A 15942-nucleotide genomic window follows, 5' to 3' on the forward strand; every position below is an offset into this window, starting at 1 on the left:
GTCTCTATATGCGTGAGCAGTACGGCGTGATGAAGCAAAAATATGTTAGCGCTTCGCTCAAACAGCGGGAACTCTCGGCCGAAATTTCATTAAGAAAGAAGAGAGAGTCCCTCGCGGTAGCCAATGCCAAGGCTTTGGAAGAGAAGATTGCGTCGTTCGAGAAGGAAATTGAGGATCTTAAAGCCCAGGTTCAGTCCCTGAACGTTAGTCACAAGTCTTTAGAGGATGAAATTGCGGATTTGAAGAAGCAACTGGAGTCCGCTGTTGACGACGCCGTTATTTGTACGACTGGGAATCTAATGAGGGAATTCAAGGAGGGGAAGTCCTCCGAGTGGGATGTTGACCTACATATCCGCAACCACGAGGAGTACCTCAAAATGTTTACTGAAGACGAAGAAGAAGCTGATGGTGATGAGATTGATGATGTGAATGATGGGAATTGCGATGCTCCCCCTTCGGCCTGAACGTTACATGGCCTTCATGCCACACCTTGCTGTCGTCTGGCTTTTGGAAATATAATTTTTGGCCAATTAAGTGGTAATGTAGTTTTTGGTGATGAAACTTTGGACGTCGGTTCATTTTGTTAATATTAGTTTTGACCGTATTGATAATAGCGGTTGTACGTTTATTTTAATAGTTTGAACGAGATTTTAACAAAAGCAGGGACTTTATTTAGTTAAAAATGATACAATTTGAGATGGATAGCGTTCCAACTGTTGTTCAATTCCCGCCCGTCTTTGGCTGTCAGTTTGTATGCTCCTCGTCCGACAACTTCCCTAATCTGGTACGGTCCTTCCCAAGTTTGTCCGAGTTTTCCTGCCCCATGCTCTTTGGTGTTCTGAAAGACCTTTCTAAGTACGAAGTCTCCGACTCGAAATATTCGGGTTCTAACATTTTTGTTGTAGTGACGCGCCACTTTTTGCTGATAGATTGCCGTCCGAATCCTTGCCTCTTCTCTGAGTTCGTCAGTCGTGTCTAAATTCTTTTCTAGTAATTCGTCATTCGTGCTCTGGCTAATCCACTGACATCTGGCTGAGGGGAGACCGATCTCGACGGGAATGACCGCTTCCGACCCATATACGAGCGAAAAAGGAGTTTCCCCTGTTGGAGTTTTTGCCGTCGTTCGATAGGACCACAGTACTCCAGGTAGTTCCTCCGCCCATTTTCCTTTGGCGTCCTCAAGCCTTTTCTTCAAAGTGTTCATGATAGTTTTGTTGGAGGACTCAGCCTGTCCGTTCGACTGGGGATTGCGCGGAGTGGAGTAGTGCAGCTCGATTCCATATTTGTTGCAAAAAACTTGAAATTGATGGCTCAAGAATTGGGAGCCATTGTCGGTCGTTATCTTTTTTGGAATGCCGAACCTATAGATAATGTTTTTCCATATAAACGTCTTCACCTCATGGTCACGAATTTGCTTAAAAGCTTCTGCCTCGACCCATTTTGTGAAGTAATCCGTTAGGACGAGGACGTATACCCTTTGTCCGGAGGCGACCGGCAATTTACCAACGATATCCATTCCCCAGTGCATGAAAGGCCATGGTGCTAGCGTGGGATGAAGCTTCTCAGGATGAAGATGAGAAACTTGGGCGAATCGTTGACACTTATCGCATAATCGGACGAAGTTCGCAGCGTCTGCACGCATCGTAGGCCAAAAGTATCCGCTCGTTAGTGTTCGATTGGCCAGACTTCTTCCGCCCGAATGGTTTCCACACTCTCCCTCGTATAATTCTGAAAGAATGTCTCCACCTTGCCTAGTAGTTACGCAGCGGAGTAGCGGACCCGAATACGATTTCCTGTAAAGCTGACTTTCATAAGTGGTGAACCGAACCGCTCCAGCCCTGAGTCTTCGGGCAGCATTCTTGTCAAGCGGCAATTCTCCTTTGTCAATGTATTTGATCAAGGGGGTCATCCAGCTATCTTCGGTAGAAATTGTTAGGACTTCATTAACGTCTTTGGTTGCCGGGGCATCAAGGTGTACAACCGGTATCATTTGTGGCTCGTTTGTCTGTAGGGCAGATCCCAGATTGGCCAGTGCATCCGCATGTGAGTTTTCAAGACGTGGTACTTGAGCTATAACGAATTCCTCGAACGAGTCTCGAAGTCTTTTTGCCAACTCCAAATAAATAATCATGTTCGCTCCGCGAGCCTGATAAGATCTGAGCAGTTGGTTGACTACCAATTGTGAATCCGATCGAACAGAGATCTTTCTTACCTTGAGTTTTTTTGCGAGCTCCAATCCAGAAATAAGAGCTTCGTATTCGGCTTCATTGTTGGTAGCTCGGAACCCACAATGGATGGATTGCTGCAATATTTCCCCAGAGGGTGAAATGAGAACGATCCCGAGCCCGCTTCCGTTCACGTTGCTGGAACCATCAACCGAGAGAGACCACGTCCCTTCCGGATGCTTCGCTATATACAACAACTCGTGCTTCGCTTGGGCCTCTATTGGTTGAGTAAAGTCAGCTACGAAGTCGGCCAACACCTGAGACTTCATCGCCGTCCGGGGTTGGAATATAATGTCATGTTCACTGAGTTCCACGGCCCATTTTGTTAATCGGCCCGACAACTCGGGTTTGTGGAGTATGTTACGCAAAGGGAAGGTTGTGACAACCACGATCGGGTGGCATTGAAAATATGGACGTAATTTCCGGGCGGCTACCATAAGAGCCAAGGCTAACTTTTCAAGTTGGGAGTACCTCGTTTCTGCATCAAGCAGGCTTTTGCTGATATAGTAGACAGGCAACTGTCGACCATTTTCCTCTCTAACTAAAACAGCGCTAACTGCTGTTTCTGAAACTGCAAGGTATAACAGAAGTGACTCACCCTGTTTTGGCTTGGAAAGTAGCGGTGCTGATACCAAATAGTGCTTCAATTGTTGTAAGGCTTCTTCCGACTCGACTGACCATTCAAAGTCATTGCTTTTGCGTAGAATGTCGAAAAAGCTGTGGCATCGATCGGATGACCGAGAGATGAATCTGCTTAGCGCCGCTATTCTTCCGGTCAGCTTTTGCACGTCCTTCCTGCATCTTGGCGATGGGATATGGAGGACCGACCGAATTTGCTTCGGATTTGCTTCAATTCCCCTTTGAGTCACCATGAAACCGAGGAACTTTCCGGCCGACACGCCAAAAGAACATTTTGTTGGGTTAAGTTTCATATTGTATTTTCGAAGCACCTCGAATGCCTCTCGCAGGTGCCCCAGATGGGATTCAGCTTTCAGAGATTTTACCAGCATATCATCAATGTAGACTTCCATAGTTTTGCCCAGCATTGCGGCAAACATTTTGTTGACCAACCTTTGGTATGTTGATCTTGCATTTTTTAAACCGAACGACATAACTTTATAACAAAAAATACCTCTTTCAGTTATGAATGATGTCTTCTCCTGATCATCTGGATGCATGAGAATTTGATTGTAGCCTGAGAAGGCATCCATGAAGCTGAGGAGTTCATGCCCGGCAGTCGAATCAACTAGCATATCGATGTGTGGGAGAGGGAAAGGATCCTTTGGACATGCTTTGTTTAGATCAGTGAAGTCGATACAAACTCTCCATTTTCCGTTTTTCTTTTTAACAACCACCACATTTGCCAACCAATCCGGATATTGAACCTCACGAACAGAACCTACATCGATAAGCTTTTGAACTTCATCGTTTATAATACGATTGCGTTCGGCCGCAAACTTCCTTCTTTTCTGTCTGACGGGCTCGTGGTTCGGATCGACCTGGAGCCGATGGACAACAACTTCTGGATCTATCCCCACCATATCGGCATGTGACCATTCGAAGCAATCCTGATTTTCTGTGAGAAATTCAATGAGCTTCGTTCGAACATCATATTCGAGACGTGCACCAATCTGTACTTTACGATCGGGATAGTCCGGATGAATCTGAATGTCATCTAATTCTTCCATATCTGGCGAACCTTGGTCGACTATAGCAGCCTTGTCTGCCGGGGCTGTTAGTTGCTGTAATTGCTATAAGTCATTTGTTTTCCCCTTCAAGGCACTGGTGTAACAGTTCCGTGAAGCAAGTTGTTCTCCCCTAATCTCTTTGACTCCCCATTTCGTAGGGAAACGTATCAGTTGATGGTACGTCGAAGGGATTGCTTTCATCTCGTGGATCCATGGTCGACCGAGTATGATGTTATACGGCGAAGAGCCTTTTAACACTACGAAGTTAGTGTTGGGATTTATTCCTTCGGTATAAACCGGCAGGGCGATCTCCCCCAGACTGTATACCTGCTCCCCGCTGAACCCAAGGAGTATTGTTGACCGGCCAATGATATGGGATTCATCGATTTCCATTGCCTTGAGACAACCAAAGAATAGGACATTCGTCGAGCTGCCATTGTCAACCAAGACACGTTTAATAGTGTAATTAGCAACAAGAATAGATATTACCAAAGCGTCGTGATGTGGATTGAGTAATTGCGTGGCTTCATCATCAATAAAACTTATCATTTGTCCGGACGGTGGTACGACAAGTTCGGTGGATCGTAGGATTGGATTCACAGCCTTCCGGGCATTTCTCTTTGCAGCTGAATGCGATATGCCGCTGATCTCAGAACCACCGATAATGACTCCGACTGACCCTTTTGGCTTCGGGTGAGTCGGTGGTGTCAGCTCTCGATCAATCCATCTGGCCATGGTTTCTTTACCCTTTGCGGTCAACACGTCTTTGAGGTGCCCACGGTTCAACAACTCGATAACTTCATCGTGTAAACCTCGACAATCCCGAGTGGTGTGGCCATGGTCTTGGTGGAAATCGCACCACTTCGATGAGTCCCGACGGTCAGCTGGGGACCTCATTTTGCTAGGCCACTGCACCTTGTTCCCCAAGCTCTTAAGAGTGGAGATCATTTCGGTCGGTTCAATGTTAAATGCGTATTCCGGCTTTCGAAAACTGGACGATGCAGATCTAGATCGATCGTATTGTCGTCTATCATGGCGTGATCGATCCGACCCTCGAGGTCGATGATCTTGGCATTGATCCTTGCCGACCCCAGTGTGTCCGACGCTCCTCCCGGCCGGGGGTTGCTGTTGATTGCTTTCATCCTCGTCCCATTTAACCTGGGCCCACGCGCGCGCCAGCGCGTCTTCCATGTTGGTACACGGAAACTTCGTCAACTCTTTATAGAGTTCGTCGGAGGGTGACAGACCCTTTCTGAAAGCTGTGACAGCTGTCTCCACGTTACAGCTAGGGATCAGCACCTTCTCCGCCAGGAAGCGACCAATATAAGAGCGAAGAGATTCCTCCGACCCGCGTCTGATTTTGTAGAGATCGTCCGAAGCTTTGGGTAACCTCCTGCTGCTAGCAAACTGCTCTATGAAAAGATCTGTCAGTTGGGCGAACGAACTGATCGAGGCATTGGGGAGGTTAATGAACCATTGTAATGCTGGACCGGTGAGGCAGCATCCGAACGCTTTGCACATGCATGCTTCACGAGATTCCCTTGACACGGTGAGGGTGAGCATTCTTTGTCTATACTGGGCCATATGGTCGTCCGGGTCGCTGGTACCATCGAAGGAGCGCATGTTGGGAAGATGGAATTTCTTCGGCATTTCCACCGAAACGATGCGATCGGAGAACGGAGAGTCAGAATAACTGTCGGGTAGGCTTTTCCGGATTGGCACCAGTACTCCGGGAAGTCGTTTGAGGAATGTTTTGACTTCGGTTAGTCTCTGCGCGTCGGTTAAACCCTTGTCATAGGACAGCCCGGCATTGGTTGTCATGGCCGAACGAGTTGGTGGGGGCGGAAGATCCCTGTGATAGGCATTAGATTGCTCACCGACCGATAAAGGTAGGTGTGGGACATTGAATGACTGAGATCGCGGCTGACAAGAAGTTTCAGCTGGATTAGGAGAGTCCAGTGACTGCATCGAGCCGATATTGAGACGGACCTGTGAGGTCGAGGGTGGTGTGGAAAGCTGAGCCAACAACTGCTCTACTTTACCCCTCAAGGCAATGTTTTCTGCCCGGACGGAGGCACTTTCGGCCTTTGCTGCAGCCTTGTCCTCCGCCATTTGAGCCTTCAACGCTGCCAGTTGAGTAGCAAAATCATTTGAATCGTCCGAAGACATGATGGAGAGTCGTCCGGAAATGACTGATCTAGCCGAATGATTGTCAAGGCCCCACGGTGGGCGCCAAATTGTAGACACTAAAATCTACAATCAATTTGTTGTCGATTGAGGCCTATGACAACCCTGCAAGATCAGAAAAGGTTGACCGTGAAACTTGAACACCGGTGTGGTGTCGACCGAACAAGCTCCGACGGTCAAATCAGTCAACTGTTGGAAATATTTTTAGTGAGGGAAGTGAAGGGCTTTTTAGAGAGAGAAAGAGATAGATACCTGGTGGTTCCGAGAGAGTAATGAGGAGGACCCCTCCTCTATTTATAGTGTGCTCAATCACGTGTTCAGCACATGCTAAACAGTACGGATTAGCTCCTTTGATGGGCTGTTATTGGGCTTTTGATCCCATCTGATAATTACTGGACACCATGGCACTGAGGTGCTTTTATACCCCATCCAAATATGGGCTTTGAGTGTTGCTAGGATTTGCAGATCAGACAGGCTCAGGAATGCACATCTGGGCTGATCTGTAATTGAAGTTTACGCTGGGCTTTTACTCGTGTCGGAATATTTCGGGCCAACGATTTTTGGCCCATACATATATATCTCTTTCATACTTATCAATTCACACCCTTTCACCCTTTTCCTATATGAACAAACACAACCCCTTTTCATTTCATCAAACTAATTCAAAACCCTAATCATCCACACCAACCCACCAATGGATGAATGAAATTCATCATCTTGTTCTTCACCAAACTATCTCCCCCAGCAGCCCAAGACGATTTTTAGTTGTTCCGCAACATTGATAAGAAACTCTTTTCCATTCAAGTCATATCACTCTCCCGTGAAATGGAACAATCAATGCAAATCATAGACTTGTTGTTATGGCTTGAGCATGTTATGGAACAATTTCAACTCATCTTGGGTGACTGGGGGGAAATAGTGTAAAATATGACTCTCGGGAGAGAAGTAGACACACTTGTGTTTATATGTTCTGTGTTATATTTTATTGAAGTGAGGAAACAACTATATAGCTATTACACTGGTTTACAATCAATGACCTACGTAATTACAATCTCTATCAAAGGCAACAATCAAGGTACTAATTACAAGGTATCAATTGAGGCATCAATCATGAATTTAGTCAAATCCTCAATATGGAATCTGCTTGATTGTCGAATCTCCAATTAAGGAAAGTCTCCAATCAATATTGAATCTGTTAATACTCCCCCTCAAGTTAGGACGTGAATGTCAAAGGCGCCTAACTTGCGAAGTAATATATGGAATGTGCCTTGACCCAAGGCCTTTGTGAATATATCCGCAATCTGATTTTCACTTGCTACGTAGGCTGTTTTAATCTCTCCTCTGTCAATCCGTTCACGAACAATATTGTAGTCTTCGATTTTCGTCCGGCCAAACAAAACAAAAAAAAAGAATAAAAATAATGTAGAAATTCAAAATTCAAGAGCTCATAGGCCCACATGCTTACAAAAAAAATTCAAAACTTGTTTCTTGGACCCATAAGCATACAAAAATCCTAAGACCCAACTCTTGGACCGTAAGCCCATTAAAATTCAAACCTAAGCCCAAAAGATCTAAACCCTAGAAAATATCTAAAAAATAGGGCAATTAAATAAATAATAAAAATAAGAAAATCCTTAAGAGGGAAAGATGGTTCCTTTATTAAGGTTTCACAAAAATAAGGAAAAAACAAAAATGTAAATCTTGAGGGTTTTAGAGAAGAGGAGAAAAATAGGGTTTTTGGGGGTATTTTGGGATTTTTTACAAAAAAGAGGTTAAAGAAATAGAGATTGGGGGAGCCAACAATAGGAGAGGGAGCCGCATAACAAAAGAAAGAGAGGAAGAAAAGGGTCTTTTGTGAGAGAAACAAAAAAGAAGAGAGAGAAAAAAAAAGAGAGAAATGGCAGAGAGAAGAGAATCGAGAACCAGAGGAGAGATAGTCGCTGCATAGAATGAAATAGAAAAAAAGGGAAATCGGGAGAGAGGAGCACGCGGATATCAGGAAACGGACGCACAACAGGGAATCGAAGGTAGTTCATTCTTTGGTTTCAATACTTGAGTTTGGATGTTGAGAATGATATTTGATTTTACTGATTATATTTCTGAAATTTCTTTGGTTTATGATTGGTTCTATTCTTGATGTTTCTCTGCTGCTCATCTTAATACTTGATTGTTAATTCCTGGGTATTGTTTGATTCTCCTGCTAGCATGGTTTGAGATCTTCGTCATCTCCCCTATTTTTCATCTGTGTTATCCTCCCATAATTTTTGCCGTGAGTTACTGTTTGTTTGGCTGGAGAATGCATTGCAGTTAGCACCAAAAATAATGTGTCACTTTTGATGTTGTTTTATATGTGGTTCGATGCTCTGCCTTGTGAGATTAATAATGATGAAATGAGTTACAATATGCCGGCTGGAATTCTATTAGTTTGTATCTTGCTGATAAATGAATTGGTTTTCAGCCTAGATCTATGTAAAAACAAAAATATGTTCGTATGACAGAAACTGTTAATGGAAGCTTGTTATTAATATGAATCTTGATTATGTTTAAGCCTCTAATTTTGATCATTCTCTTGCTTGATTTGTGGACTCGACTGCAATGGACCTTCGTTTGGGGTTGGGATGTGCATTTGGAGATTGGACCGGGTTTGAGCCACACACGGGCTCCATGGGCCACATTTTGTATTTTTATTATTTGTATATATTTTTACATTGTTTTTATTTGTATATGTCTATTCTTGTAAATATAAGCCATGTAATAAGGTAGTGGAAATAATAAAAAGTAGTGTAGAGTAGTGTAGTTTAGTTTTATGCATATTTAAATTGATTAGTATGCATGTTAGGGGTTGTTAGTTTAGAATGTATATTAGAATTGTATGCATAGGTCATTTTTCACAAATCCGTCAATTCAACAACCGCGTCTTTTCCAAATTTTCATATAAACAAAATAAGAAGATACCTAAATTAAAGTCAAATAGGAGGAGAACTTGATAAAATTCAGCTCTTGCCTAGACTTTAATTATGATATCTTCATCTAAACGAAAAGCAAATAATAAATTAATTTGTTACATACCTAAATTAAAGTTCTTTAGGAGGAGGACTTGATAAAATTCAGCTCTTGCCTAGGCTTTAATTATGTTATCTCTTTGAATTAAAGTATTATTTGTATTCGTAAACACAATGATAAATTAATTTACTAGATACCTAAATTAAAGTTCTTTAGGAGGAGGATTTGAAAAAATTCAGCTCTTGCTTATGCTTTAATTATGTTATCTCTTTAAATTAAAATATCACTTGTATTCATAAAAAGCATGATAATTTAATTTACTAGATACCTAAATTGAAGTTAATTAGGAGGAGGACTTGATGACATTCAGCTCCTGCCTATGCTTTAATTAATGTTATCTTTTCAAATCCAAATACCATTTATATTGGACAAACAACTTTTCAGGAAAAAGCACATAGATTAATCTAGGTAACCTTTTAGGGAGTTGTGGGGTGCCTAACACCTTCCCCACACTCAATAGACCCCTTACCCATTTTCTGGTTTGCAGACCATTTTTAGTGTCCAATTGCACTCATATCAATTGGTGGCGACTCTAAACATTTTTCATCATTTCATCGCCGGTCCGCGTCGTGACCCCGGTTGCGACAACTGGCGACTCTGTTGGCTCTCTTGGATTTTCTCCACCTTTCTTTTTCGTTTTTCTTTTTCTCCTCTCCTTCTCTATGCATCATGTCATGAAACAAAGTGACCATGGCCCATTGATAAGTAGCACAGGCATTCTTCAGACCAAACGGCATGACTTTATAGCAAAAAGTTCTCCATAGGGTAATAAAAGTCGTTTTCTCACGATCTTCTGGTGCCATCTTGATCTGATTGTAACCCAAAAATCCATCCATAAAAGAGAAAGTTGAATGTCTAGCTGTATTATCCACTAAAACATCAATATGGGGAAGAGGAAAATTATCTTTCGGGCTTGCACGATTGAGATCTCTATAATCGACACACATCCGCACTTTTCCATCCTTCTTGGGAACAGGTACAATATTTGCCACCCATTCAGGGTATCTAGCCACTGCTAAAAAACCATCATCGAACTGCTTCTTCACTTCATCTCTTATTTTCAAAAGCATATCTGCTTTCAATCTCCTTAGCTTTTGTTTCACTGGGGTACATTCTGGAATCAATGGCAACTTGTGCACAACAATACTTGTATCAAGACCGGGCATGTCTTGATAAGACCATGCAAAGACATCCTGGTAACTATGCAATAAATCTATCAAGTTCTTCTTATTCTCTCCTTCGAAGGTAGCTCCTACCTTAACCTCCTTTTTCTCTGTTTCAGTTCCCAAATTAACAACTTCAGTTATCTCTTGGTGCGGCTTTATTAGTTTCTCTTCCTGATTGACTTGTCTTAACATTTTCGGTAAAATCTCAATTTCTTCCTCTATTTCATAGTCAGATTCAACATTACTAATGGGTGCATCAAAATCTGGTTCATTAAATTCGTCATCTTCGTTATCATCATTTTCAATCCTGTGAAAGAAATGAATAAAAAATGGTTTTGATAATGGAGAACAAACCTTAAATGGAAATGGAGAAGCATGAATATGGATGACTGTCAAAAGACTTTCATTTCGTGGAAAAGGGAATATGTACAAAGATTGAACATGCAATCGCCATACTATAAGATTTATTGAAAGCAAAGTAAAGCATGCTCATTACAAAAGACCCAAACGAAGGCCGTGAGCTGGGCCCATGATGGTAGTGCACTCGGGATTACTCTTGCAGGTTCTTGAGAGATGCTGGGAGCTCCAGACTGGTCCAGTTGCCTAATTTGAAATTTGAAGGACGCGAGATGACAAAGCAAGGTCTAGCAGCGGAACTTTGTTCCTCTTCCACCACAGCAACTTGGAAGTCTTCAAACTGAACACATATATTTGCCAAAATTGCCCCAGTTTTATCTGTCGAGTTTCCAAATGGCAGTTTTCCAAAAATTGCCCCAGTATTAGCCAAACTTATCTTGTTCTGCATCCCTCCATACACAAAACTGTCATAAAGCCAAGGAATCGGTTTCTTTTCAACTTCCAGCTCTTTTCCTTCTAGACGAGCAAACCTCTTCGCCTGTTTTTCTGCTTGCACACGGTTCTTGTCAATCCTGGTTGGCTTATAACCCAAGCCCCAACGTTCTGGATGTTTCATCATTTCTACTGGCTTCTTAATTCCCTGTCGATTCTTACCAAGTCCTTCTCCCGGGCGAAACCCCTTTTTCAACATAAATCTTGCCACATTCTTCGTAACCTTGGATACTTGTGGCATTAGGGGAGAAAGTCCTTCCTTCACATAGCTAGCACTAGCAATTTCAAAAGATTGGAATGAACTCTCAATCCCTTCTGTCGGAGCATCAATAGGAGAATTATTAGACAAACTAGCAACCATCCATTCTGACTGGCCCTTTACTATCTAAACCCTTCCATCATGAACAAACTTGAGCATCTGATGCAATGATGAGGGAACGGCTCCTGTAGTGTGAATCCAAGGTCGTCCCAACAGGCAACTGTAGGTTGGTGAAATATCCATTACCACGAACGACACATTGAAAGTTACGCTTGCAACCTGTAAAGGTATTTCAATTTCTCCCATAATCTCTCTACGTGTTCCGTCAAATGCCCTCACCACCATCAGCACTTGCTTTAAATAAGATCTGTCAATCGGCAGCTTTTCAAAAGTCTCATTTGGTAAAATATTGAGGGATGACCCATTATCCACCAAGATACTTGCTAATTCCTTTCCACGACACATGGCTGAAATATGCAAAGCTTTGTTATGCCCCATCCCTTCATGCGGAATATCATCTTCAGTAAAGGACAACAGATGGGACGCCAACACATTTCCCACAATGCCATTAAAAGAGTTTGTAGGAATCTTGTCTGATACATACGCCTGATTTAACATTCTCATCAAGACTTGTCGATGCGGTTCAGAACTCATTATCAACTCCAAGATCGAAATCTTTGCAGGGGTTTTCTTCAATTGATCCACTATCATGTACTCACTCTGCCGAATAATTTTCAGGAACTCCTGGACTTCCACATCGGTTACAACTTTCTTTTTCTTTTCTGGGCGTACAAAAAGACCTTCTTCTAGAATAGAACCTGATCCTTCAACTTCAGGTATTGCTTTCCCTTTTCTTTGGCGTTCAGCTTCAAGATCCACTGCCGGATTCCCTTCTGGCTCATTTCTCGTGTAACATCTCCCACTTCGGGTAACTCCACTGACACCAGAAATATTATCTACCATTTCTCCTCGCTTTCCTCTAACTTCAACCTCATAATTCCATGGCACAGCCTTGTCATTCTTGTACAAAGGATCTATCTTTGGTTTGAGTGGCCCAACTGGTGACGCATCTTCCACATAATACTGCAAGACAAATTACGGAGCGTGATTCGGCCTAGGCCCTTGATAATATCCTCCCATGACACTGACTTCATTTGATTGGCCTTTCACCTCAAACTTTATTATCTTCAAATCCATCAACTCTTGTACCTTCTCCTGAAAGCCACGACAATTCTCAATAGCATGTCCCCTTTGTCGTCTATGGAACTCACAAGTCTTCATGTCATCAAAAAGTCTACGTTGAACGGGCGTATCTACTGCCACTTCCTCAACTAATCTTTCTTTCCTCAACACCATAAACAACTATCCCAACGGCATTGCAATCTCTGATACCTATCTTTTTGTAGCACAAAATTCTTCAATGGCATTCACCCCCTCCTTCTCATGATTAGGAAATGGATTGTTGTTGACATTTGGTTTATTGATTGCACTAAGATCCAGCCATTTCGCTTCAATCATCCCCTGGACTATCCTTTTGAATCGTAAACAACCTTCAGTTGAGTGCCCGGGTGTACCTCCATGATATAAGCATGTGGCATTAGGATCATACCAATGGGAATATGGAGGTTGGTGGACCCATCCCGGAACAGGATCCACTGCTCCTTGTGCTTGAAGTTTCGTGAAACATTCAGCATAGGTTATGGGCAAAGGATCGAAATGCTCAACGGGCCTTCTGGGTCTTTGGTTTTGGAAATTTGGACGAGGGTTTTGGTAAGTGTTTGGGTTTTGAAAATTTTGGTAAGTGTTTGGGTTTTGCCAGTATTGATTGGGTGATGGTGCATTGAATCGGGGTGGATAAGGATTTTGCGTGTGGTTATGATTATAGTAGGCTCCTGGGCTTGACATCCTTAGGGCATTGCTTCTAGGGTGATAATCTGAAGTAGGCGCACCATAAACAGGGGGATTTGAATCAAAATTCACAGAATGCACTTCAGTCCTTTTGCCTTTACTTGCTTTAGCTGGGTCTGATTTATCAAGGGTGGGATAATGCAGAGTACCTCTCTTCATACATCATTCAACTCGTTCTCCTGCCTGTATCATATCAGCTAAGTTATTATGACCACCTCCCGCCATATTGGAAGTATAAGGCTCCTGGAGAGCATCAATGAAAGCGTTCAGCAAATCCTTTTCTGAAAGGGGTGGAATTATCTGGGCTGCCAAATCCCTCCATCAATGGGCAAATTCCCTAAAGCTTTCCCCACTCTTCATTACTGTGTTCTACAGATCGTAAATGGTAGGGATCTTTTCTTCATTATGCTTATACTACTTCATAAACATTTCAGCCAAATCCTCCCACGAAGCTACTGATGAAGGATTAAAGGTATTGAACCACCTTTGAGCTGCCCAGTCAGACTATCTTGGAAATAATGCATCAACACTTTCTCATCGCTTGCATATGGCTGCATGCGCCGACAATACATCGTTAAATGATCCAAAGGGACTCCAGTGTCATCAATCAAACTGAATTTTGGTAGTACAAAGTCGTGTGGAACATTCAAATTTTCACCAAGCACAAATTGGTTGGGTTCAGCATCCCTGCAGCATTGAAACCCTCCATGGCTCTTAATCTCTTCTCCAACTTCTTGATAGCATCCATTGAACTATTTTCTTCATACTGAACTCCCTCAGTCACTACTCCACCAGTGACAGCTCCTGCAATATCAACACCGACTGGGAAGGGATTCTCATGCCCATGAGGATCAACTTGATGAATGTACGTTGGGTTCTGAGTCGTTGCCTATTGAGAAACATACTGATGCTGGTGCAAACCAAGCAAAGATTGGTTACGCGCAGGAGTGAACCCCGGTGGGTAAACTGGTACTTCTTGGTGCAAATTATTCTCAGGAACCTCTGGTGTTTCAGAATTTTCAACTACTCCCTTTCCTTTCGTCAGCAACGCCATATTCTTCATTAATAGGGCCATTTGCTCTTTCAGTTCAGCTATGTCCTGATTCTGACTATGCTCACCCATTTCCTGCTCCATATTCTGAATAATTCTTGATTGTAGGCAAGTCTGATAGGGGTTTCGATGGTGCTTCTTGGGCGCTATGATTATTTATGATTTTTCTATGCATTATGAAAACAACAACATTCGTTCTCATTTATTTTAATTTAAAGATGTGCATGCATGTGATTATTATTTATGCAAGTCCTAAGAAATCTTTGCAATCCAAGAAAAGATAATAATGGCAAAATATCATTCCATTCAAAATATTGTAGCTCAAATTGTTTACATCTTTACTCATCACCAATCTCAATAACATCAGAATTAGCTGACTGCGTTTGAAATATCTTTTCCCTAAGTACATACAAGTCTTTGTGTAAATCTGTCAAAAACAAGGAAAACCCAGCCAACTCTGGCGCCTTAAATGCCCGATTTACTTTCAGATCTTGTACCCGTTTTTCATAGCTGTGAGCCCATTCTGATAACTGCAATGCTCGACTCATAATTAACTTGATCTTGTCCTCTGTGCCTTGTTGCTTCCGTTGAAATTCATTCAATTCATCATGTAAGAAATCATTCTGTTGATTCAATTCTTCTACCTCTGCCTCTTTTTGCTGAATGAAATCTTCGTCTGCCTCATACAACTTCTGGAATTTTTGACTTTCTAAAAAGGCATACTCCATTTGTTCTTTCGAAGAGTTGATCTCCACTTTATTCCTTTTTAGCTTATCAACTTTGTCAACTATTTCCTTCTTAGCATTGTAGCTTAACTCCTCCAATGTCACAATTGTTCCCTTCATTTGAGTAATTTCTTTTCGTGCCTCTTGAAGTTCTCCTTTCATACTTCTCACTTGCTCCTTCATCTTGGTATACTCTTCCTGAAGATTGCCCCTTTCTTTTTCCATTTGCAAATCTTCTTGCAGCTTCATTTTCTTGCTCTTGACAAACTCAGCTTTCATCCTTCTAAACTTTCCTTTATACTTTTTATATTTCTCAGTCATAGTTTGCAGCATTTTCCACATTATCTTCGCCGCTTTGTCAGGATATCCAGATGGTCCTCTAACCATTTCATCATCACTTGATGTGTCCTCCATTTGTAAATCTCCATCCATTTCTTGAATTTCTTCTTCCACCATTACTTCTACACCTTTGTCTGGGACAAAATCTGGATAAGAAACCCTTCCCTCTTCATCTTCTTCCTCAATGACCTCCTTGAGTATGGCTTCATTTTCCTGAGAAAGCTTTTCTTCCCCATTATCTCCTCCACCTAACTTTCCTTTTCCTTTCCTTCTTCCCTCATCAGACATATCATAATCTGTATAAGATTTTCCTCTTTTTACGTGTCATGCCTTGTACTGAACAGTTCCATAAATTTTTCACAGACCTTTTCTTACTCCTTGAGGGGTACTCCAGGCCTCCACTATCTTTCGTACTAACGCCTTTGCTTTTTCCTCTTCAAGGGAGAATTCAAACCCCTTCAACTGAAAAGTGACTGGTCTAC

General features: G+C 42.3%; 1 protein-coding gene across 1 annotated transcript; it reads right to left on the reverse strand.

Annotated features, from left to right (window-relative positions):
• Positions 1–3976: 3976 nt before the first annotated feature.
• On the reverse strand, positions 3977–15241 carry LOC119985531. The gene is made up of 2 exons (XM_038829822.1): positions 15041–15241; positions 3977–6166 (listed from the first exon to the last, which is right to left on the reverse strand). The coding sequence occupies exons 1-2, from the start codon at positions 15239–15241 to the stop codon at positions 3977–3979; spliced, it is 2391 nt and encodes a 796-aa protein (XP_038685750.1).
• Between the last annotated feature and the right edge of the window lie 701 nt (positions 15242–15942).

This window comes from Tripterygium wilfordii, chromosome 19 (genome assembly GCF_013401445.1).
Source record: "Tripterygium wilfordii isolate XIE 37 chromosome 19, ASM1340144v1, whole genome shotgun sequence".
In the NCBI taxonomy this organism is placed as follows: domain Eukaryota; kingdom Viridiplantae; phylum Streptophyta; class Magnoliopsida; order Celastrales; family Celastraceae; genus Tripterygium; species Tripterygium wilfordii.